Here is a 25,584-nt window from a genome sequence, read left to right as displayed (position 1 = left end):
ACCATCCGAGGGAATCCAAGAACCTTCATCTTCTGATGATGTCTCTTCCTTTCTCATTTTCTTCTTTCGTTGCTTTGTAGTCTTCATTTTCATTTTCATAGCTTTCTCTTCAGCTTTCCTTTTATTCTCAGCAGTCTGTTCTTCCTTCTTTCTCTGTCTTGCCAAAGCTCTCTCCCTTTTCAGTTCTAGTTCCACTATTTTCTTCTTTTCCTTATTTTCATAATATTCCTGCCAAGCTTTTGACGTAACTACAGAAGGTATGATTTCCTTTTTCTTCCTTTTGTTAGTGATTTCCCTGGGTTCTGGCCAGAGAAGTGACCTTTTGAAAGGACTAGGTACTGTTTCAGAGATCTGACTGTTATTGCGGCTATTGTGTGTACTTGTGGCAACAATGGTATTGCCAGTGTTTGAAGTACTAGGTCTTTCATTTTGATAGTGGTAGTCATTATGAATATCATGAATATATGAATCACTGAATGCACTGGTGTTACTGACATCATTTATCTCATGGTTGCGATTGATTTGAAGTTTCAACCGTCGAATCTTCATGTTCTGATTCATTATTGTTGAAGGATTTGCTGTTGTTTCCAGCTGTTACTTGATTCATGATGTCTGTCTTCATCTGGTGCCATAAATTGAACAGGGACTTGTCTGTAGCCTCAACATCTTCAAAAGAAACTACAGTCTCAAATAACCCCACTTTCTCAGGTCCCATGTATATTTTTAATGTTTCAAAACCAACTCTTACATCACTTTTCGTGAGAGTACTGTCTGACTTCTTCTTGCACATTATTTTCCTACTTAGCATACCGGGTGCTGTAGGATCCCATGGCACCAAACCATGTTTTGTCCACTATTGAAACACCTCATTTCAATAAACGGACATTCACGGTTTAATAGTGAACACCCCCTGTCCATGACTAGACAGAGTAACCAAAAAATGCTTGAATCAATACTGTATGTTACTTAACATTAGGTGATTTAATTTTTGACTTGATACTGATTAAAAGTGAAAAGTTCATTTTCACTAGTTGTGGCCACCTCTTGTCCACTACTAAAAATATACGATATTTTTGTTTCATTAGTGGACATCTCATTCAATTGACTTGGAAAATAAAAATACTATCAGGAAGGTCTTAAAACATACCAACGAAGCTCATATTAATAGTATATCCCCAAAAAACTTCCGTGAAACTAACTGTTAATACAGCAAGCATGATTTAAATTACCTAGACCTTAAGGAAACAGACAGCAGACTCACTTGTCGTCTTATATTAGCAGGAATGCCATCACTAATGAGCGCGGGAAAACATCCTATGATGCATTAGAAAAGGATCAGTGCGAGTTACCACCACTAGAGGGTTCTGTCTACTGAATGATTTGTATGTTTGAACAGTGAAGCCATCAACAACCTTATTACTCATATTTGAAGTTCAAAGTGTCCACTACTAACACAGTGTCCACTACCGGTGCGTTTACCTTAATTATGATGGCATTTAAATAGTAATCTAGGGTTAATTTGTGGTTAGTGTTTATTTATGCTATTTGGAACTTTGCAAAAATATAGAAAATAAAAGTATATTGTAAGTTGAATGAAAGGGTAATTAAAATAGAACAAGATAATAAAAATGCACGAGTAACTTATTTAAAAAAATTTCAGTGATGGAAAATTGAAATATACCTTTTCATAAAAAGATTTCAATGTGGATAAAAGTAAACACACAAAAATATACAGGTATCCTTCCTATAACACAGTAATATGTTCTGAAAAAGTGATATGTTATGCAAATCTGTCCCATACAAAACAAAGGACTAATGCAAAATATAGAGTTACGTTCCAGAAGTTAACAAAAAAGTACATTTTTAGAGAAATATGGTTATTAAAGCAATCAAATAATTTATTTCCAATCAATAATTACCTAACAACACAATTAAAAGTACAGTCGACCCCCTATAACGCAGTACATACGTTCTGCTTTATAAGAATTTCGCGTTGTAGGAATCCTTAAATACATGAGCCAATCACAGCCTGACATGTGCAGTTTACAGACTATAGCTGTTTGAAAGGTTTTCTTCCATGAAATTAATCAATTCTAGACTAATTTCACTCAACATTTCCAAAACACGTGTAATTTTTTGGGAATAATCTGTATAAACTATGCTATAAACAAAAAATTGTAGGATTACTTACTGAATAGGCACCATTCGACGACGCCATTGCTTAAGCTTGTTTTCATCGCGGAGCAGCGCACCAAACAGCAGGCGCATTTTCTGATAAGTTATCTTTCTTCAAAAAATTCGTTGAACTTTGGAGACATCATTAATAGAAATAATTTTTATGGCCGTTGAATAAGAAATGTTTTTTCACAAGAAATGCATAAAATTACAGTACTGTATTAGACTTACAGTACCTAATTTAGTCCTATATATTGTACAGACGATAGTAAACTCAACTTACCAGCCTAAACTCTCTGTAGCAAGTAGTTCGGCTGCTCGTCCACTATTGGTCCAGATTCGACCAATTTTACTGCATTTTACGAGTCTCTTTTAGCGTCTTTATACGAATATGGTCGCAATTTTTCGCCGCAATATACAAATCTTATTATATGAACCCACGTTATAGGGGGGTCTACTGTATTGTATTAGACATTAATATCTATATCAGTTAAATGAAGACATTTTTTGTTTTTTACAAAGTATCATCATCTGAGCTTTTTTATTGATTTTGATCAGAAATATCAGTAACATTTTTATATTTTTAACATAAAATTTTTTTAATGGATGAAATAAAAATATGTTATTAATCGAAAATTTGTTCTAGCAAGTAGTGTTTGTTCAGTCAAGTACTGAGATACCACCTTATTTCGTTCATCATTTTACAAATGATTGCTTACCCATAGTTAACAAGGTTAATAACATTTGCCTAAATATGTTTAAATAGATTTTACTAAATGATTTGTTTGTGTTTTGCTTTTTACAGATTAATCTTTGTATTTAACAAAAATTAATCTGTAAAAAGCAAAACACAGCAATAGGTCTTAACGGCTGAAGTCTGAAAGCAATGACAATGACACCTAGTTGATAGGAAAGCTAAGACAAGAAAAAAAATTGTACTATTTAATATTCTGAAATCCATGGGCAAATTGATACACATGCTTACTTGAATAAAAAAAAAATATTGAATAACAAAGTTCACACTTATAAAAATTGTGAAATTTTATAGAGAATTTCCCAACTCAAACTGTATTAGAGTAAAACTGTGTTGTACAGGGGATTTCTCCAATTTTTGAACCATGTTGGATGAAGAATACCTATACTGTAAATTATATTCCCTTAAATTTTAATTCATAAAGTCTTAATAAATGCAATGTAATAATAACAACCAAATTATTTATAGTAATCTAGAAAAAAATCATTTTAACTTTGAATTTTTGATTAGCGTTTTATTTCATGTCTGATGTGAATCTACAATATGCTATGCAACCTTGAAAATCAACACACAGTATAAAGCAGGTATATGAAAATCATTAACAGATAAATACCAACAATCAAACTGATTTAGAAGTTACAAATTTAGTAGTTGTATTGCGACTGTTTATTAATTTTAATGATAAACAGTGATTTTTCAATTTAGAAGTATACAGAGAAAACAATACTGTATCAAACAGCCAGTTTTACAAAAACACACACTTTACATGAAATATTTGTGAAATTAACATTAGTAGCTAGTCTTAATATAATGTATTGGTGTAATTAAATTTATAAGTTTTTAAATACACAAAATTTAATTGAGTAATATATAGTAAACATTTGCTATTAAGAACAGTTTAGTTAAATTTTCTGTTGACTCATTTTTAATACACAGTTGAACCTGTATCTCAAACATAAATTGATCTTGTAACAACAAGGTATTAATATAAAGTTCACCAATCTTATGTAGGCTTTGCAAGTAACAGCTTTCTCACTTATGTGCAAACCCTACATAAGGTTGGTGAACTTCATCTCAAATGTGTTTATCTTGAAAATCTCTATCTCAAAAATTTTTTCCTTACATTTTCTATCTTTTTTTTCATGTTTATCTCAAATTTTTTCTCCCAAAGACTCTCTTTCAAAATATGGACTGAAGTGTCAATTACAAATTCAAAGCTTAGCAACTACATTTTGATAGCATAAACTGTAGCTGAGAAACATCTCTTGCAGTACAATTAATCTCTTGCAGTTGTAATTAATGCTGTTTTTATCTGATCAGCTATGAGTTTGACTTGCATCTTATTGGTTGAAGAACATCAAGCATCAAATTTTGACAAACTTTGTTAAGGTATGCCAAAAATATATTTATTTATACCTTATACAGATATGTACTGTACTTGCTATTGTATAAGTAGAAATTTCCATCAAATATGATTGAATACTTTTTATGAAAAAGTAAAGATTGAAGAATGAGAAGAGTAGAGATTTCAAGAAATTCAACATAATTTGTTAATATTTCTACAAATTAATTAGTTTATACTATCTGCTGTAATAAAGAGCAACAAAACAAAATTTCACCTAGAGTAGACAAAATAGAAATTAGAAAATTCACTTACAAAACAGATCATGGCCTTTACATTAAAATTTTTTTATACACATACATTCTGAATAAACACATTATTGTCTTTTAAAAGATTTCCTTGCAGTCTTCATTTAGTAAGAGAGACCTTAACAATGTTTTGATGATTGATGTTGTGATCACGTTTCTGCAGCTCTTGACAAAGCCATTTCTTAATTTCATGTTGATAAAACAAAGATGAATTGTATGTACAGTACATTAGTTAGATGAGCAATAACACTTTCTAAATAACGGGCTTGTTAGATCATTACTTCCAACTGGATAATAGACTGTCACGTGGTCATTATGGAAAGACTTTTTTAAAATTTGTACAGAAGTGACCTGATGAGGCTATCTTTTTTTAAAGTTTAAATTTAATGAAGTAGATTTACATCATTTTCCAAAATATTTAAAAATGTAAGTAAAGGAAAAGTCCCTCTTTGAGCATCATGTGGTCACTGCAATGTAGTGCAATCATTGATCTGAAATCGATAAAAAATTTATTCTATAGCTAATATTTCCACAAAATTAGTAGTCTATGCTTTGTCAGAACATAAAATGAATATAACCAAAATTTCATCTGGAATGGACAAAAATGACAGGAGTTCTAAGGAATTCACACATACAAACAAACACACAGATGACTGCTTTTATATTAGTAATACAATACTTACCAAACTTATTACTATTTACAGTAGACCCCCTATAACACTGTAGATAATTCCGTGTTATATGAATTCCATGTTGTACGAGTCACTTAGATTTTACAAATATGAGAGCCGTTCACAGCCTGGCACACGTATTTGTAAAATCTAAGTGACTCGTACAACATGGAATTCATATAACACGAAATTATCTACAGTGTTATAGGGGGTCTACTGTATTATGTAGGAAACTATCTTAAATTTTCTCTCATTCTAATGAGATTCAAGATAGACAGGCTCAACTGTAATTAGAGAAAACTACCTCAAAAATTAACTCAAATGCATTGCTTTATCTAAAAATCCATTTTACTAACAAAATATAGAATTACCTAAAAATTATGAGTTATTACTACAAATTATTGACTGAAATTTTATATCTAGAAAAACTTGCATATACTACATGTAGTATTTTGATGTAACTGTTAAACATTGTTTCTGAATACTGTATAAGTAAACATTTAGATTTGATGGACATATCCACCCATTCATCATTTTGTAGCAGGCATAAAAAATAAAATTTTCTTTGTATAATACAGTATTTATATTAAACTTTTTGAAATTAAGAATTTTGTCATCTTTATATTTAAATAGATGCCTACAGTCGGGGATTGTAAATTTACAGACTTTTTCATTTACCGGTAATTCGGTAAATGAAAACTAAAATACCGGTTTACCAGTAAATTTTTTTCCTGAAAAATAAAATTAAGGTGATAAAAAATATAAGTAATTTTGATTTCCNTTTCTCCCCTTTCTTCTGTATCTTTCGATTCCTTAATTGCTGAACTTGGTCCAATAGTTTTGTTTGAAGGGGGTTCAATATTTTCCTGAAACAGCATAATGTCGTCTTCTTTTTCTTCATCTTCCATAGTGTCTTCTACATCTAACGTAACATCATTTGTACTACTACCATCCGAGGGAATCCAAGAACCTTCATCTTCTGATGATGTCTCTTCCTTTCTCATTTTCTTCTTTCGTTGCTTTGTAGTCTTCATTTTCATTTTCATAGCTTTCTCTTCAGCTTTCCTTTTATTCTCAGCAGTCTGTTCTTCCTTCTTTCTCTGTCTTGCCAAAGCTCTCTCCCTTTTCAGTTCTAGTTCCACTATTTTCTTCTTTTCCTTATTTTCATAATATTCCTGCCAAGCTTTTGACGTAACTACAGAAGGTATGATTTCCTTTTTCTTCCTTNCACCCAGAACTAGGGATTGTAAATTTACCGACTTTTTCATTTACCGGTAATTCGGTAAATGAAAATTAAAATACCGGTTTACCGGTAAATTACCGGTAAATTTTTGAAATTTACCGGTAAGTTTACCGAATGTTTTTTGTCAATTTATTGGTTAACTGGTAAATCGGTATACAATCCCTAGCCTATAGTATAAACATTTTATTCCAATTACATAAAACCAAAAATTACATTGATCTTGATGTTACATCATTTTAAAAGCAATACATGAAGTTTTAATGTATGTGGATGTATGGGTGAAAATAAAGCAAACTCATTAATACAAATATACTCGCAGTGAGCACATTTTCTTAAAAAACAACAAAGTTGAGCAGTGAATAGCCATACTCATTATCATCATAATAATTGTGTATTTTCATATTTTACCTAGTAATAAAGAAAGACAATAATGTGGTAAATAGAATTAAAGAAGAAAATGATTTAAAATTATAGAAACAATTCGAATATTAAATCATTCTTCTATACTTGTTTGTGAAGATAAATATTTGCTTCCACATTATAACCTGTTATTTGATAGAATTTAATGTAAAAAATCCTTCCTAAACAATATACCTATTACACAAGCTTTTTTCTTTATTACTAGACTTACCTCTTTTTTTTTTAAATAATAAACAAACAAAAAAATTTGGCTCAAAACATTTTTTATAATTGACCAGAATTGCAATTAAAGTTTCAAGTGCTTTCTGAGAATTTATACATCAATCACTCTAAAATATAATTTTTATTTTTCTATTTGTCTATCTTAATACAGTAGAGCATCGATTATCCGACTCAATTGGGGACTGGGGTTGGTCGGATAACTGAAAAAAACGGATAACCGAAAAATATGAAAAAATACATTATTAGTATAGTATATTAGTATATCTCATGTAATTAGTATATTAGTATATTGCTATTAACCTACTTCACATTGAATTTTCATCGATGTTAAGCCTAAAAAAAAATTTTTTAAATAATAACTGTCACTATTGTATCGTTAAAAATTAGAAAATTAAGCCTTGTTTAAATACTGGCTCCCTTTCATGGTCAAGCCATGTTGCCAGCTAAAACACACAAAAATACTATTAAAGTAGCCAAGACATAGCCAAATATTGTAGCGCCACATCACTAGCGGACATTTGAATTTGCCAACTAGAACGGTCGGTTCCCGATGTGACGGTTAATTGGGGGTTGGATAATCGATGCTCTAATGTAAATTAAACTGTTATTTTGAATCTTTTCTTGACTATAAAAAGTATTTTAACAAAGATTCATTCAGAGGTAAAAACTTTAGAATATAAAATTTTCCAATAAAAAATGTGCAAAGTTAATTACATTTTTAAATTCTTAGAGAACCCAAACTCTGATCTAAATCATCCCAATTATATTTTCAATATTTTCATTTTTACCTGAAAGCAAGCGCCTAAAGCAATTAAATACCTAATTACATAAAATGCCGGTTGAAAGTAATATCTTAGGCTTCAAGATGTCTCCAATTTTTTTTATTACTACCTGTAAATAAATTAGATTAAGCCACACAGGATAGCAAGGGGGCAGATTTCCAACATTAACACTCTTCCATGCTCACTTTCTGCTAGTCACCATTGCCACCAAACTCAAGTTAAAAAAAAAAATTTACAAGCAGTTGATCACAGAAACAGAAAAACAGACTCAAATACTAAGCTACATGAACAGCCACAAGGGTAAAATAAATAAAATTCATATAGTTTTAGTATTATACTCATGCCAAGTAATAGTAGTAAAATTCAATATTTGTTTTGTACAGCCTTTTTTCTAGCATTGTCATGTGTAATTTACTACTGGTCATATACGGGTTGCACATGGCATTCTGCTGCTAGTGATTGTGGACTATTGTGTTTTACAATTGCCTACAAATCTATGCTAGATCTACTCAAGCCATCAGCCATATGGACAATCCATACTCAAATTTCTGGCAAAATCCTTGACTATCAGATAGTTATCAGAATCACCCAATATTATGCAACCAATAAACTTATCCAATTAGCAAATTTTTAAACTGATGTCCAATATATCTGATACTAGCAGACCCCGCCACGCATTGTTGAGGCTCAACATGTATCCATTTATAAATGTATAACACTTCCCCTGTGGGGGGGGGATTTTTCGAAAAATTTCTTCTTAGTGTACATTCTCTTGACGTACCCCATTAAAATGCAACCAAAAACACAAAAACCCGCATCTAAAATAGTATAAATAGAAGCAGAGTTCTTTACCGTAAGCCTTAATCCTAACCATCTCCCTTCAGTGGGGTTGAATTTCGACACACACATTATATAAAAACATGTGCGTATTCGAATGCAGCGTTGTGTCAAAATTTCAATGGAATCAGTAGAAACAAACGAACATTACATTTTTATTTATATAAATAGATAGAAGATGGTCTGCTTTAGTTCATTTTCACAGAAAAGCAAACTTAGGGCGTCATACTCGTAGCACCATCTGTTGGACATAAAAGCCTTAACCTAGATTATATCTTAATTTATACGAATGTTTAACAGAATAATATACAGCCTACGTCCACCCTGAAGTTCCATTCTAAATATTAGTGAAAGAATTTTTGAAATTGAATGAGTAGTTACGGAGATTACCTGCTGCATACAAACTTACTTACATACTTACAAACATTACCTCTTTATNACTCCAACAACGTTGAATACGTAAATTATAATTACCCCGCATTTTTATAAATTTAAAATATTTAAATTACGTAAAAATTCAGCAATGAAAATACAAATTTCAGACATTTTACGATAATTACATTGTAAAGAAGTTTGCTTACTACTTGTATGAAGGTTTCTTCGATGTTAACGCTAGAAGAATTTGTCAAAAGTTCACTGAATGCAAATCGACGAATTCCAAACGTGTAGAAGAAAGTAATTTGAGTATCTAAGTACAACGCTTCTTCGACGTAGGCTTTTACAATAAATCCTTTTTGAATGATTCTACTTGGCAATTCTCCTGAAAATATAGATATTTTTTTATTAAATTTACTGAAAAAACCGTTTAATAAATGTCCGTTGACAGTAATTATATTGTAGAAAGTATCAGCATTTGAAAGTATCATTTAAAGATTAAAACTCGGAAGCCACAGAGCAATATGATAACGTCATACCACCTGCACTGTCCTATCCTCGAGATCTGTAGTTAGGAAGATAATGTTTATAAATGCTTATCAATAAGCCCATTGCTAGCATAATTTCATCACTTCGGGGAAAGCAAGTCCGTAATAGTATTTATTGCTCAGACAATAAAGAACTTCATACTCACTTTCGAAATTCGTGGGATTTGTATACTTCAAACCACCATAAGTAATCAAAACATAGCACAATTGGAGCATAAGCATCATCTTCAATATATTTCTATAATGAATAAATTTACAGTATATTTACTGTAAATTCAAGACAATTAAAAAAAATTATTTTTCTAAAATTTGGAAAATTTTTATTATAAACATTCTGTAAATGCTATTTTTAAATTTTAAGCATCCAGATTTCATTTCAAGTTCAAATCAAATTACAATTAAAAAAAATTATTTTTCTAAAATTTGGAAAATTTTTATTATAAACATTCTGTAAATGCTATTTTTAAATTTTAAAAACAGATAATTCATATAACTTATCTTACAAGGAGACACTATGGCTTTGGGGAAATGGATTTTGATGATCTTTGATGTAGTGGTGTACTACCTGTAAAATACTAAAGTGCAAAACTCAAATATAATTGAGAAAAACGAACTTAATTTATTGAAGCAATATTATATAATTACATACCATTGTCAGATGTACATGATCCAGAATGATACTTATGGTAAAAACATTCAAAACAAAAATTGTCTATACCAAGAACAACAAATAAATGCTGCGTTTTTCCAATTGCAAGGTATATGTAAACAGCCTGATGAGAAACACGCTTCATTTACATTTGTAAAAACTTTCTTATATAACCGAGTCCACTGGCATACCAAGCATATTTTATCATGTCACAAAATATTGGTGCTGATAATTGAATGTATTTTCAGGCAATCCTTTCGAGAATGAATTTCATAATTTTTGTCCAGTAGTTCAGCGTTATTTTGTAATCATTTATTTTTATAGACAAATAAAAAATTTCATTAGACATCGCATGGTTGAACTAACAGTACATTTTGGTAGTATAATTTTAATTGTGCATGTAGGCATTTTTTCGTCATCTTGGAATACTTCATCATACAATTCTGCTTTTGTTTGTCCTGTCTATGAGTCAATAAGTAAAAGAAATTTATTCTTCTGAACATATGGTATCCATATGTTATCAAACATTTTATCAGGAAATTAGTATAGAGATCAGTGGTTCATTTTCCTGATTTTGATGACGTGACAGTAATATTTGTATATTTTTTTTATATATAATCTTCCACATTCCTCTTTATTCTTGGCCCAAAATTACCTGCAGGCTCTTGTAAACAAATATAAACATATGGTAATAATTTTATGGATAATGTTATACCATATTGTGCTGTATGTGTGTGTGAAACCTTGTTCATGCCTTTTACTTCCTTTCTGTTAATGTTCTGGTGAAATTTGATTGTTATTGACATCCTGAAAATGTAACAATGGAATATAAAGTACTTGGTTTATAGTTAAAAATTTTATATACGTGATGATCTGTATTGACGATGAAGTCACCAGCAAAGTTTGATATCAATCATTTTTTTTGAATATGAAACGTTTCTGCAGAGGCTAAGATATCTTCCATGGTACTATACATGCTTCTTTTTGTAATACAAATTTCGTAATTTTTCGTTGACAAATGTGAACGTCTTCGTTTGAATTTATCCACCCAATGGTTTGAGCTTTAAATTGCAAATCAAGGAAACTGACTAGCAGCAGCTAAAGCCCACTGCTGTAAATTTCTTGTGGTCACTTGTTTATAATTTTGTCTCATTTCGACAAAGCAGTCATACGTCTAAGAATCAATCAAATGATATTTATCAAAAATAATTCCACCACATTCGACATCTTTTTCCCATAATTTTAAATTATCCATTATTTTCAAATGACTATATCCGTTTTTTTGTAATGTTTGCAGTTTCCACATAGGCTGGGCTTTTGCTACTTTGAAATATCTTCCTTCATTCTATATTTTTTTTCATCAGGTGCAGTCATCAGATGAGTCATCTTTAACTGCTTTGAAATTTCCTTCTGTACACTCTTCTTGGGCATAAATCAATTCGTCATAAATTATAAAGTTTTTTTCATTCAACACATACAATGTATTATTGTATAATTTTGTGCATCAGCATAGCATCTTCAGAGAGAGTATCAAAAGATGATGTTGCAATTAAATTATTTTCTTAAAGTAAACTATCATAATACACTACTACATCTTTTAGTCGCTGCTTTGATACATCACTGTATAGAGTTATCATCAACAGTTTTTTCATCACAACATGAAGAACTTGCTTTGCTTAATGACATTTTTTTAATTATAAAATAATTTTTCAAAATAAATTTTACAGCACAAATACATCCATTTGTGTCAAAATTCAGAAATGAACTGTTAAAGAGTGAATGAAAAAGACCCATGTTCAAACCCAGCATAGGTAGCTCCTTCAACTTGAAAAAGGTGGGTTTTCAAAGTAAAAATATTAAACTTGAAATAGTAGAAATTAAATAAATAGTAAAAAAATACCAAAAAATCAATAAATAATAAATAATAAATGAGTAAATAAATAAATACATTATAAGTATTTATGAATAAAAAAAGGTATACACAAGAGAATCAAACCCGAGCATGCAAGCATACAAATCAGGAGCGTTACCACTCACGCCACAGCACGCTCAAGCGGAAGTACACGTAACATATATAACAGGGGTGGCCAACCTGCGGCTCTTTGAATGATTATTTGTGGCTCTCGATAAATGTACCCGAGTTCCCTTTTCATTTTTGTGTTGTTATATTTAAAAAAATTATTATTGTTCCGTATGTGTTTCAAAATGTCTTTTAAATCACTAACAACAAATATGAAAGATTAAGTGCAACGTTGTAACAAATTTCATTTCCTCATGGAAAACTGCGCGAACGAACATAAACAGTGGCGTAATCGTCCATTATCGACCGACTCCAGACCGATTTTGAATTTGTAAACTGTCATTGCAATGGACAGCTGACATTGTGCTCTGGAAGAAACAATTTGTATCACTTTTGCTATGGATATAATTCTGGAATTTTTTGCATACCTTTTTAATACGTATTTAATTGCGGCTTGCGAAAAATTTCACATTTTGAAAAATGGCTCGGACTATCAAGAAGCTTGGCCACCCCTGATATATAAAGTGCTAAAGAAAACTTTAAAGTTAATTTTTATCAATTATATTTGACTTTTGCACTTTATTATTTTACAGGTAGTACACTCACATGGTGTACTACCTCTACACCAAAGTTCATCAAAATCCATTTCCCCAAAGCTGTAGAGTCTCCTTGTTAGTAAAACAAAAAATATGAATTACTGATCTAATTCAAATGTTAGGTTAGTAATTCATAACCTAAGGACAAAACATTTCCATGTATTAAATGTTTTTGTCATATAACAACTAGTAGTTAAAACCAGAACATGGAAAAAAATTCACTAAGGACTGAACACTTACTCTGTTCAATACTTCATGAGTGCACAGTCAACTTTTAGCTTGTAATGTAAACATAGCTTGGTTGACTGTTTTTTTGTGTCATGTTTCATGCTCATCTTTTCATTTTATATGGAGATATTCCACATTAGTGTTCAGTCCAGAGTGAATTACCCAGTATAACAATATTTGAAGTAGGAAATTACATTTTATGGACATTCAGGCAGCATAGGCAGTTTACATGGAAAAATTCCAGCTTTCAAAAGGTATGTTCAAAATACTGCTTTCATAAATTTTTCTAAGATTGTTTGGCTGAAATTATGAATCATCAATTAATGCAAAACAATTTACCAAATTATCATACTACTTTTGGGCTATGTTAATAATTACTTAACAATCACTTTGACTAGGGGAAGGCAAATTCATCTACATCTAATCAAATTAAGTAAAAACTAATCATTAATGTAGTCCAAAAATATAGATCATTTGGCATTAATTAAATTGGGTGAGGAATTTTTATTATGAATCATTTAAAACTAAGCTCAAATTATATCAATAATCCAGTGATAAAGCCAGATTCATTAGTCAGGCTATAACTTGGTGAAGTAAATACACACATGATATGTTAAATTTGGACTAAAAATAGGCAATTAAGTTGCCATTTTGTATTAAATTTAATAATTTCAATTTAGAATATTCTGGAAGAAATAGTCAATCTGGAGTGAGATTCAAACCTGTAACTCGTGTAACAAAATATTTTAAGTTAATTCTATTAAATTTAATACAAAGATGGAGACAATTGCCTAGCTTTAATGAAATTATGTACTATCTATATATTTAACTAGCTTACCCGTCGCGCATTGCTGCAATCTCAGAAGAAACGAAATTCAAGCAAACTCGTTACAATAAAATTCAATTTACATTTTATCATTTTTATTGAAAATTATTATTATTATATTATTATTATTAATTTTCATTGGGAAAACATTTCAAAGTGTCGTTTCAATTCTATTTATTTATTGGGGTGCTTGTGGATACACGATATGTTTTGTTTTTTCGTCTGGTGCGTACATGAATAAATCAGAAGGTTTTCTGACGCGTGCGCTGGCCACATACAGTTGTCCATGTGATAAGCACGGATTGTCCAAATCTAGCACACACACTTTCAGCGATTGTCAGAAGTGCGATATTCCCCATTTTTATATATATTTTTTAATCCTTTACAATTTTAATTATTTAATTGCTCCTTCTCTTCCTTGGCATGTTGTGAAATTTCTGATAGTTGAATAATAAACCATTTTATTGTAATTTGTCTTTTTAAATTATTTTGAGTTTATATTAAAATTTGGAAAAGGGGGGGTGATCCCTAGATCGGTAAAATAGGCAAATTTCCTCCTACAACTTCGGTTATTGTTCAGGATACAGTTAAGGTTTTAACAAAGTTTGAGCGAATACATAATTAGCAAAAAATAGTTGAAATAAAGTGATTAAACAAAAATTATTACAAATATCGTAAATAACAGTTCACAAATGCATATATAGAGATATTTTTTGGAGGGAGGGAAATGGTCTTCACAATTTGAAATCAATTGAACTCATGATGAAATGCTCGTATACACTCGCGCCATCTATCATAGGATAAATGTACTATGCCAGAAACCTTCGCGGGAGTGTATTAAACAACTTCCCAAAGTTTCATGGCTATCGGATAAACGGTGTGGTAATGCATGAAGGACAGACACACATTCATTTATATATATATATATATAGATTAGCCAAGTTATAGTCCAATAATGAATGACTATCATTTATTACGAAATCAGCAGCATCAGTAAGAGAGTAGCCTACGCTTACTTATAAAATTACAACATATTTTTAAATGCATTTATGAATCTGACAAATTATGTTCCATCCATAATTACATGTGTCTGAATATAATTTGAAGTTCTAAAATTAAGACAGTTAATGATTTTAGCAGCAAACAAATTTTTTCTAACAGAACTTAGAAATACAGTGGTGCCTCGTACAATGTACTTAATTCGTTCCAGGTGCACGTCCGTTAAGTGAAACGTCTGTTATACGAAACGCATTTTCCCATAGAAATACATGTTAAAACATATAATTTGTTCCACAGCATAAAATAACCGTACTGTACCATAAAAAATGAAAATGGAGCAGACACCAATTATGCCGGGTTGTCAGATGTTGTGAGGAGGAGGTGGAAGAACACTTTCTTTACACATCCATACAGATACAGACTTTTTACACATTGCAGTGGGTCTTTTTTTTATTGTTTTTTTAATCAGAGTCAGATACAGGAGAGGCTACCGGAACTTGCAGGGTCAACTTCTCTTGTTCCATCCTTTGTTTTTTGCCCGCTGGCTTCTTCAAAAACATGACCAAGGTGGTCTGTTTCTCTTTCTTCTTTAACACCTGTCAGAAATGACGGACAAAGGTGTCATCGTAGAGATCATTGATCCTGTTGGCCTCAGCTCTGTTTGGATAATGAGTGTTGGTAAACTCCTGAACCTCTCCCCATTCGTCAAGAAAGTTTTTGTCAACTTTCACTCCTGATGATTTCTTGCTTTGTTTCAATTGAAATCACCTCTCTGTTTTTTTTTAGAAGCCATGATGCATTATAAATGACTTAACTTGCCATATTATATGATACGAATAATTATTAATTAAGATCACTAAACACTTCTAAGAGCTACTCTCGCTCCGTTTATTTTTTACAACCTCTTTTCATCCCGCCACATCGGCATCTACACAATTACATTTCGTTTATTTGAATCGTCAACATATACTGTATTACATTACATTTTAATGTTTATTTAAATCATCAACATATATTACATTACATTTCTACTTCAGATATACTAATAATACATTCTAATAATACTAATATATCCTAAAAATAGCAAATTGTCATTGGCAACGGCAAAAGAGTGGAAACATCATTTGCACTTGTTCGAAGAAAGTCCATTGTTCGTCTCACGTAACTGCCGAATGGAAAGTCCGTTGTTTGCAGCAAGTCCGTTGCTCAAGTCACGTAACGGTCAAACAGAAAGTCCGTTATTCGCAGCGTCCGTTATATGAGGCACCACTGTAGTTATTTAACTTGTGTAAAATACAAATCAAACTGCCACATTACAAACTTCTATATAACGAATTCTTGCATCATACACTGCTCTTTCAGCCAAAAATATTTTACGAAATTGCTTCTAAATAATTAAGTTAAATTTCTATGTAACAAATTTTTTAAAAAATTGTAAGGACTAATCAATCATTAAAAGTTGATTAACTGAAGTAGTTTCAATGCTCTTAATAAGTGTGAAGCATATTATGAACAGAGAACATTTTTTAACTGTTCTGTGCAACAAATAATTACAATTTTTTTTAAATGAAAATATAGTTAAACTAACATGTATTTTAACATACAAATGTAAACTTATTTAAAATTAAGTTTATATACATTATTTTAATGCTTTATTTACAAAAAAAGTGTAATTTCTGTATAATGAAATTTTCCTACAAATTTTTTTTCAGGATTTAGCAACTGTTATATATAGAAATTTATTTGATAAAATTGAACACAGTCAAACATTTGTAATATCTACATTCCAATTCCATTCAATACCTATGTTTTGTTTTTAATAAGACACAAATGTACAAAATCATTCACTTTCAAAAAGTTTGACGTATTATTAAAAATTTTTTAATCTAAGAAATATTGTAATTATCAATATATAATTACATATTTATAATGAGAATACTGGTAAAAAGTACAAAAATATAAATGGAACTTTTGTTGTAATTAACTTACAAGTTATTAGAACTTACTATATTTACCTAATTCATTTACTATGGTACTGATACATCTTAAAAATAAAATTTTTTCTATGAAAGTATTATTTGAAGATTTATTCAACTGTAGAGCAAATAAAACTTAAAATCCTATTTATAGTATTCAATTTGTGGAAAAAGTTTAATCTTAACTTTCATATCTACTTGAATGATATGATGTTATGCTGACATAACCTAAAGATAGTTTTCAAAAATCAAAAACATTATGGTATTCATACAAGATGTTCTTTTGTATTGTGTAAACAAAGTTCTTTTACTTTGTTAAAAACTGACAACCTTAAAATTACTTTTAGGGAATAACAAAATTTTGTGATTAGTTAAACTTTTCACATGCTTAAGCAGATAACAGAAAAATAACAAACTGATCAATTATTTTTTTATACATACATAAATCAAAAACTTAATTCAGCAGGTACTATAACATGAAAAAAATGTTTTTGCCTACCTGCTGGATTAAAGGTTTGATTTTTTGCTTAAGCAGAAATAAAAATAATTATAATAAATAATGTTGAGAATTCATGATTACATACAATTTGTAGATTTTAGTATAAATTTACAAATTAGGTTATTATTTGTGTTCTGGAATGTTTTTAAAATTTTATATAACAGATTATTGAATAGAAACTTTTCAGATAAAAAAAAATGTTAAGGTGTACACCACTAGGCATTTCTGTAAGCCAAATATATACAGACCTTTTCCTACCAGAAACACTTACTGAAACTACTGTTTTCTATTCTCATTTGTAGGCCTTTCTAAAATTCACAAACCAAAATAGAATGTTCTTATAACAAACATTTGAATATAAAACAGTTCAAAAGATGAACTGGAATATCAAATAAAAACTAACACTTTTCCAGCAAAGCAAGATTTATTTCAAACATTTTTCTCTCTTTAATAAGCCTTATTCTGACTGAAACTACAGGTATACCTTGAGTTATACATCGTTCTCAATTATACATTGTTTGTCAAAAAATATATGGAAAAATAAAAATCAAGTTTAAGTCATTTTATTCGACTTTATGTCTGTCCGCCACAAATATTAAAGTCGTAATATCACTAGAAAAGCGTTAAAGCACATAAAATCATATTAAAATATGTACAGTACATTTACAGTAAATGTTAATATAATCATCATAAATCCTAGAGAACAAAACATGAAAACATCTGTGTTTGTATTGTCGTCTTATTTAGTGGTCTTTAAGTGCTCAATATTGTTTTCCATGGTAGCTCCAATATCTACCATTTGGCATCGTTGTCAGCACCAATCAATATTGGTAAATTTAATATAAATTAGTTTATTTTCTAGAGATTTTTGTTGCAAGATAATTTTAATAACTGTATTTGTTATTTAACCTTACAAAATCATCTTATTTTATAATGTCTTAGAGCAAATCACATTCACAAATAGAGTCTGCAATGTACTGTAAACATCACCAAATTGTAAACATGTACATTTACAAGTATTGTACTGTACGTACATGAATTCGTAAATTTAGATTACTTTTTTCTGTACTATATCAAAAACTAAAATTTATTTGTTTGTAAGCTTAAAATAGATTCTTATTAACCATATATTATTAAAAATGCATTTATAAATAAAATACAGAACTGGGAACTAACCATTCCCAGTTCTGTATTTGTGGTTTAGCCTAGTGACAAGTAAATTCGGAGACAAGTAAAAATTTGACTTAAGTTGCCTCTCCTGGAACTAATTACTGATGTAAGGCAAGGTATACCTGTACATTAAACAACTTAAAGTTGTTTCAATAGCCTGATAGTCATAGTTTGAAGAAGGTTTATTAAAGAGAGAAAAATGTTTGTGAAATAAATCTTGCTTTGTTGGAAAAGTGTTAGTTTTGTTCGATATTCCAGTTCATCTTTTGAACTGTGTTTTATATTCAAATGTTTGTTATAAGAACATTCTATTTTGGTTTGTGAATTTCAGAAAGGCCTACGAGATAGAAAACATTAGTTTCAGTAAAAGTGTTGCTGGAAGAAAAGGTGTATTTGTATATATTTGGCATATTTTTCCAGTTTTGTTATATAGGCTACATCCAATTTCTATATCCAAGCAAAAACATTCCTGAGGAATTTGGAAAATAGCTTTTAATATCCCTTTACAGCACGTTTTCCTCTTGCATGTAATACACAAGTTTTAACTGCATAGGAAATGAATTTTATCACCCCTGAAACCCATTCACTCTTCTATAAAATTTACCACAAAAACATCTTTTTAAATCCATTATGAGACATCAAAACAACTTGAAATTCAGCATTTATCATAAATTCGACTTGCTACCTAAATTAATTCATCACAATTCATATTACCCTCCTAAATACAAAGAATGTGGTATTAGCATACATACCCAAAAAGCATACATTCTAACAACACTTAAATTATTACAAATTGAACTTCTGTCCAATTTTGTTAAGAGTGAGTTGAATGTATAGTCACAGAATAAAATAGTCTTTATTTCCAGTGTCCAAACTTTTTGTAAAACCAGAACTTAATATTTTACAAATCCAACATCATATTTTGGTGTAACTTCTTGAAGTTCAACCTTATTTAAAAAAAAAAATATGGATACATCTTACCCATCAAACCATAAATAATGCCTAAGACTTAGTAAGATACTGTACTCTCTAAGAAATGGAAATGCTTGGAAATCTACTCTATCCCAATGACCTATCAGCACTCCATTACACTACATAGGCACTGTACAACTACTTAGGGTTGAGGATTTTTCTCTGTCCAAAGCAGTTCCTAGCCCTATAAAATTAATGTTGTTTTTTTTAGTAATAAAAAAATTCTAAGTCTGCTTTTTATTAATGAAAAACATTTTATGTATTTCACTTGTTAAAAAAAGGGAGTAACCAAAGAGGTGTGGGGTACAAAGAGGCCCCCAAACCACATAAGATTTTCAATGGCTCTACAACCACCTTACAACTCACATCCTAGAACACCAATGTTCAATTTCCACACAAAAATTGGAACTAGCTATAGAAGACTATATACCATCTTGAAATAGCATCTATTTTAGTAATTGTTTCTGACCTAAAAACTATACACATTTGGGAATCTTTCTTAATTTTACAACCACCTAATAAATCATCCAGCTTGCCTTCCTGACAAACATTGCAAATAGTTTATTTAATATTGCCAAAGCATTAAAACCACAAATTGATATAGATATCATTTTACATCCTAATTTATAACATTACAATTTTATTTTTAATCCAACATTGTAAAAATCATCTCATTTTTATAAGATGTTTTTGAAAAAGGTATTTACAAAAATTTTAAATATTAGGCCTATACTGTTTTATTAAACTTTACATTCATTCTGAGAACAAAAACTGAATAAATAGTTAATAGAAATAAAAAAAGTTTCTATTAAGTTTCTATTAACTATTTAAAAACTCATCTTTTTGGTGTTAAAAACAGATTAAAATAACAATGATGAGTTTAAAAACAAATGTAATTACAAATACTTTCAATGATGATGATGATTATAATCATCTCCAGGTAAAAACAAATATAAAGCAGCAATTTTTTAAAATTAAATGTATTTTCACTTATACATTAAATAATTATAAATCAGTACATTATTTAATGTACTGATTTATTTAGACAATATTACAATGTTTGGAAATATAATAAACTTATAAAATTTGACAACTTAAAGAAAAATCTATATTTTTGAAAGATAAAACAGATGTTTGACATATTAAATCAATTATTGTTAAATAAAAAAAAAAATATATAATATATATATATAGACAAGACAAAAGCATTTAAATTTTAAAAACTTAATACTTTTAAATTTTCTTACACAACATTCTCTGCTAATATTTTAAAAAGTATTTGATTATTCTCAATATATGGAGATAAAAATAAAAAGAAGCATTTTAAGAATTTAAATATGAAATTATAAATATTCATAGATCACAATATTTACATATTACATGAAATTCAGTCCATCTGATCAAAGTTAAAAAACTACTAAATGATCAATAAATTTTTAATACAGTAAATACATTTATCATAGATTCAAATTCTAAGAAAATATTTAAAACTGATTAAATACTTAATAAACTTTGAATTAATATTTAAATTTTACAATATTTTTAACTGAAATATAGCCATATCATGTTATCTGAATCTAATGTATGTACTTCTAAGAAAGATTCAATTATTAGGAATTCAGATTTTGAAAAGTGTTTACCATTATGTCTCATGAAAAAGTGTCTGGTCTAAGTAACACCCAACTAATTTCCTCAAATAAAACTAAGACATTGCAAAACCTACTGACTTATCAATTCATATTTTCAGAGTGATGATAAACATTATTAGTAAGGTAATTGGAGTTTGTAAACATGTAATGAGGTCATTAAAGGATGTTTTTAAGCAGTAATGTAATAAGTTTGTGTAGTATCTCTTATAAAAATTATATATGAATTGCATTTATACAATAGACACCATAAAAATGTTATGGTGATATATATTTTATATTAAAATATTACTGTACTATAAACACAGAACAATGAAAATAAAATGAGGTAGTGAGCTTACTGTAATAACCTATAGCTTATAAAATTGCATGGAAATTTTGCAATAGAATTCAATAAACTGCACAGGTTCAGTTTGTTGCACAACATATTCTATACAACCAAAACAAATGAAAACAGGTACTGGAACAGTTTCACTCTACTTCCCACCTTAATATTTACTAGTATCACTTAAATTTTTCATAAATACACTTCAAAGAAATTTATAATACTGGTATTATTATATATGTAAATATCACAATATCATTCATTGCAGTAGGAATTTGGAATGAGTTCAGATAATAGGGTATGGGTATGATTAAAATTAAAATATAATAATTATATATTTGCACTAACTATTAACATCAAAATAATTTAGGTGTAGGACAAATTCAATATTTTTACCAATAACTAATATTTTGTAAAAAAAAAAACTATAAAAATTTAATTATTAAATTAACAATTAAAGTTATTTTAAATTAAGTTGTTAATGTATTTAAAAATACTAAATAATTTTTTTAAAACAGTGCCTACAACAGAACTTCAAGAATAATTTGAAATTGTTATTCTTAAATATTTTGTTAATGATTTAAATTAAAATTTTAAAATTTCCACAAATTTTTATATCAATTGGAACACTAATTAAAGTTATAGTAATACTAATTTATTTCATTAAATATAACCAAATTACAGTTTTTATTAATAAATCAGCTAGACTTAAATGTAATATTAAATGATTGACAGCTACTTACTCAAAGTTTCATAAAAATTTATCTACAGTATAACATTATAATTAAAACTGCAATAGATGTAAATTTATAATAGAAATTTTAAATATCGCTCATTTAAAAATTTTTAAAATTAAATTTTCATATAAAATTCTCAAATTACAAAATTTACAGTTTCTTAAAATTAGCTTTATATTTTAAAATTTAAGATGTTACAAGTCTACAATATGGAAATTTCAATATACAATTTTGGTTAAAAAAAGCCTTAAAACCATTTTCAATTTCTTGTTGCATTTTTCAGATGTTAAAACATCTGAAGTAAATATAGTAGTATGAAGTTTTTCAAATTACATATTCAACAAGATTTAGAAGCTTTGTTAAGAATCAAAAATCTGACAATGGTTTCAAAAATTAAGGATACATAGAATCTTCATATTACGTTTTATATATATACAAACACACACACACAAAATCTTACATTTAACACTTTATATCATATCAATCACTGAATAAAAAACTTCTATTAAAAACAAATTAAAACTTTTAACAATGCACCTAACTACCACTACATGAATATAATGGTTCTTTAAAAAAAAACTCTTGTTATATACATGTATTTTATTAAATTTCTTTATAATCATCTTTCTTTAACATTCAAGTCTTAATTTTAATATTTTTACAATTTTAAGGCTTTTTCTAAAATGACATTCTGAATTCTTATCTATTATCAGAAAAAAAATTTAAAGTATTTCTATAAAGCAATCTGTTGCTTGTAATCCATATTAAATATTAATGCCTTTTGATTTATGAATTTTATTAAATTATATATTAGAAAAATCTATTATAGCACACATTTTAATCTTTTAGTTTAGTATAAAAACATAACTTCTAGTTTTATAAATTCATTGTGTGATTGAAACAAACTGAACATTTGTATAATTTAAGTATTTTCTAATTAGAATTGGAAAAAAAAAAAANTATATATATTTTTTTCCAATTCTAATTAGAAAATACTTAAATTATACAAATGTTCAGTTTGTTTCAATCACACAATGAATTTATAAAACTAGAAGTTATAAACCTTACTCATGAGAGTTCAAAAAGTTGGCAAATTTTCAAGCTTTTTTTTTTTGTTAATGTTGTCATACTTTACAATATCGGTTAAAGTTTTAATTTACACGTTTGTTTTCAAATAAGGTTTAATACCTCAAAATTTTAACATATATTCATTGCCGAATATAAAATACATTCTTTCAAATTTGACAGTTACATATTTTTAAAAGCATACATATTTATAAATAAATATTTTAATATTTAAAATCTGTTTATTTTTTTTATTGCATATCAATATTTGGTACTAATTACAAGTTCATAAAAAGTTTTAATGTCCCTCAGTTTTAGAATAATTAGTCAGGGAATTAAGAATTAAGTGAAAAATTAGTATATTTTGAAGGTAGAAAGTAAATTTTGCCCAATATGCTTTTAGCCCCTCCCCCTCCCATTATCAGTATAACCACTAAATAAATACTTAACATCTATTATTCTTTTAACAATAGGTTCATAATGGTTAGGAAGCAAGCGTGTGAGTTTTAAATACTTATAAATACAACGCATTACGTAAAAGAGAAGAAATAATAATAATAATGAGCCGGTCAATAATGTTTTAATTTAATAAAATTCCGTTATGATGATTTTACAGACTTCAACACGTAAACGTAAATGAGACAAGAAATATAACAAATCACACAACACACTCAAACTATTTGTCGATAAGTAAAAGGAGAAAAAGTTTACGAATGATATTAATACATAACTGCGAGTGAAAACAACATCAATGACCGAAGAATAGGGTAAGAACCTTGGTACGAAACGACCCGGCCGTTCGCCAAACGGATTGTTCTTTCAAAAAAGGTGTCGTCCGCCATTTTGGGCCGACCGGTCGCCGACAACGAAACGGAGTACGAGCTATAGACTGGCATTTATATTCGTATTTATTAAAACGTTTAAGGGTTTAAATTGATAAAGTTGTAGATAGAAAAGGTAACGATAGTATAAGATAGACTTACCATTCAACACTTCGATTGCTTTCTCGGCCGATTCTTGGTCGGGACACTCGACAAAAGCGTAGCCGCCTTTCTTCACGAGAACAGTCTCGGGCACAACTCCCGCGTGCTCGTGGAACAAATCTCGGACAGTGACTTCGTTAACATCCGGCAAATTACCAATGTAAAGTTTTGTCATCTTTATAAATAACCAACGAGAAAAAATAAACAACAATAACGGACGTTAAAAAAAGGGAAAAAAGAAAAAAAAATCGTTCACGTGAGGTGACAGCGTCGGGTTGAAGGGACAAAGGTCGTCTGAACGCCTCTCGTTCGCTCGATCTCGCGCTCATCCACGTGCGCGCGCGATCACGTGACTGCTACCCATCCCTCTTTCCGTGAGGAAATATACAAGTTCATGAGGAAATATATAAATTCTCTATTAAAATTCTCTTTAATCAATCCGTTTTGTCTATTCTTATCACAAACGTCATTTATTTCACCGCTTACTACGTATTAAAAACATACACTAATATAAATGCCGTACTATCGTCTTTACATGAATTCTCCACAGGTAAATCGTTATATAAAATCATTTTAGATAAAAATCCAATTAACCACGCTTCACATCAATTACACAGCAATACGTTATATTCCAAATAACATTTTACACTTTGACCAAAGTCTAAGGCTCATTACACGTGTTTGCTAAAATCTTGTCATCGAAAAAGATGTTATTTTTATCGTAACTTGGGATATTTTAATGCTTACACACTGTAATTTTTTTTCTAATTTTCTCTCCTTTCCATAATTTACCAGCTTTTAATACAACATTATAATCTTAAAATATGTTTAAAAAATAATCCTGCTATTAACCTGTTTTCGTAATAACATTTTTTTTTTTTTTTATGTTAAAAATATGCCAGGCCTATTCGTTGATCGGTAACTGTCATTTATTTTATTATAATTAACACAAATAATTTATTAATGATGACAGTGAATTGATATATCAAACATATTATTGTTTTTATCTCTTCAATTCAATAATTTCTGATAAATTGCATCGTCAATTTATATTAAACTAAATATGCCATTTTAATTATCTGATCGATAAACTTTTTACAATAATAACACTTGACAATATAAGTAGAATATATTTTGTTTTTCATTATTATATTATTTTTATTTTAAAAAATATTCATAATTTTAATTTCTTTTTTATAATTAATTATTTTATATG

The 25,584-nt window shown here is 29.0% G+C and overlaps 1 protein-coding gene across 2 annotated transcripts in view; it reads right to left on the bottom strand.

The window, feature by feature from the left end:
- LOC111618482 (insulin-like growth factor 2 mRNA-binding protein 1) overlaps positions 1-24,769 on the bottom strand; it is a 111,177-nt gene extending 86,408 nt beyond the window's left edge. Inside the window, exon 1 of one of the 2 annotated variants that reach the window (XM_023360032.1) lies at positions 24,369-24,769. In XM_023360032.1, coding sequence (XP_023215800.1) covers positions 24,369-24,543 — 175 coding nt within the window. In that variant the 5' untranslated portion in view covers positions 24,544-24,769. The remainder of the gene's footprint in view (positions 1-24,368) is intronic. The other variant, XM_023360033.1, reaches the window with a different exon arrangement.
- Positions 24,770-25,584: the final 815 nt, after the last annotated feature.

Source organism: Centruroides sculpturatus, unplaced genomic scaffold (genome assembly GCF_000671375.1).
Source record: "Centruroides sculpturatus isolate CEXI.00-Female unplaced genomic scaffold, Cexi_2.0 scaffold5, whole genome shotgun sequence".
Classification (NCBI taxonomy): Eukaryota; Metazoa; Arthropoda; class Arachnida; order Scorpiones; family Buthidae; genus Centruroides; species Centruroides sculpturatus.
This window is presented reverse-complemented; position numbering and strand designations above follow the sequence as displayed.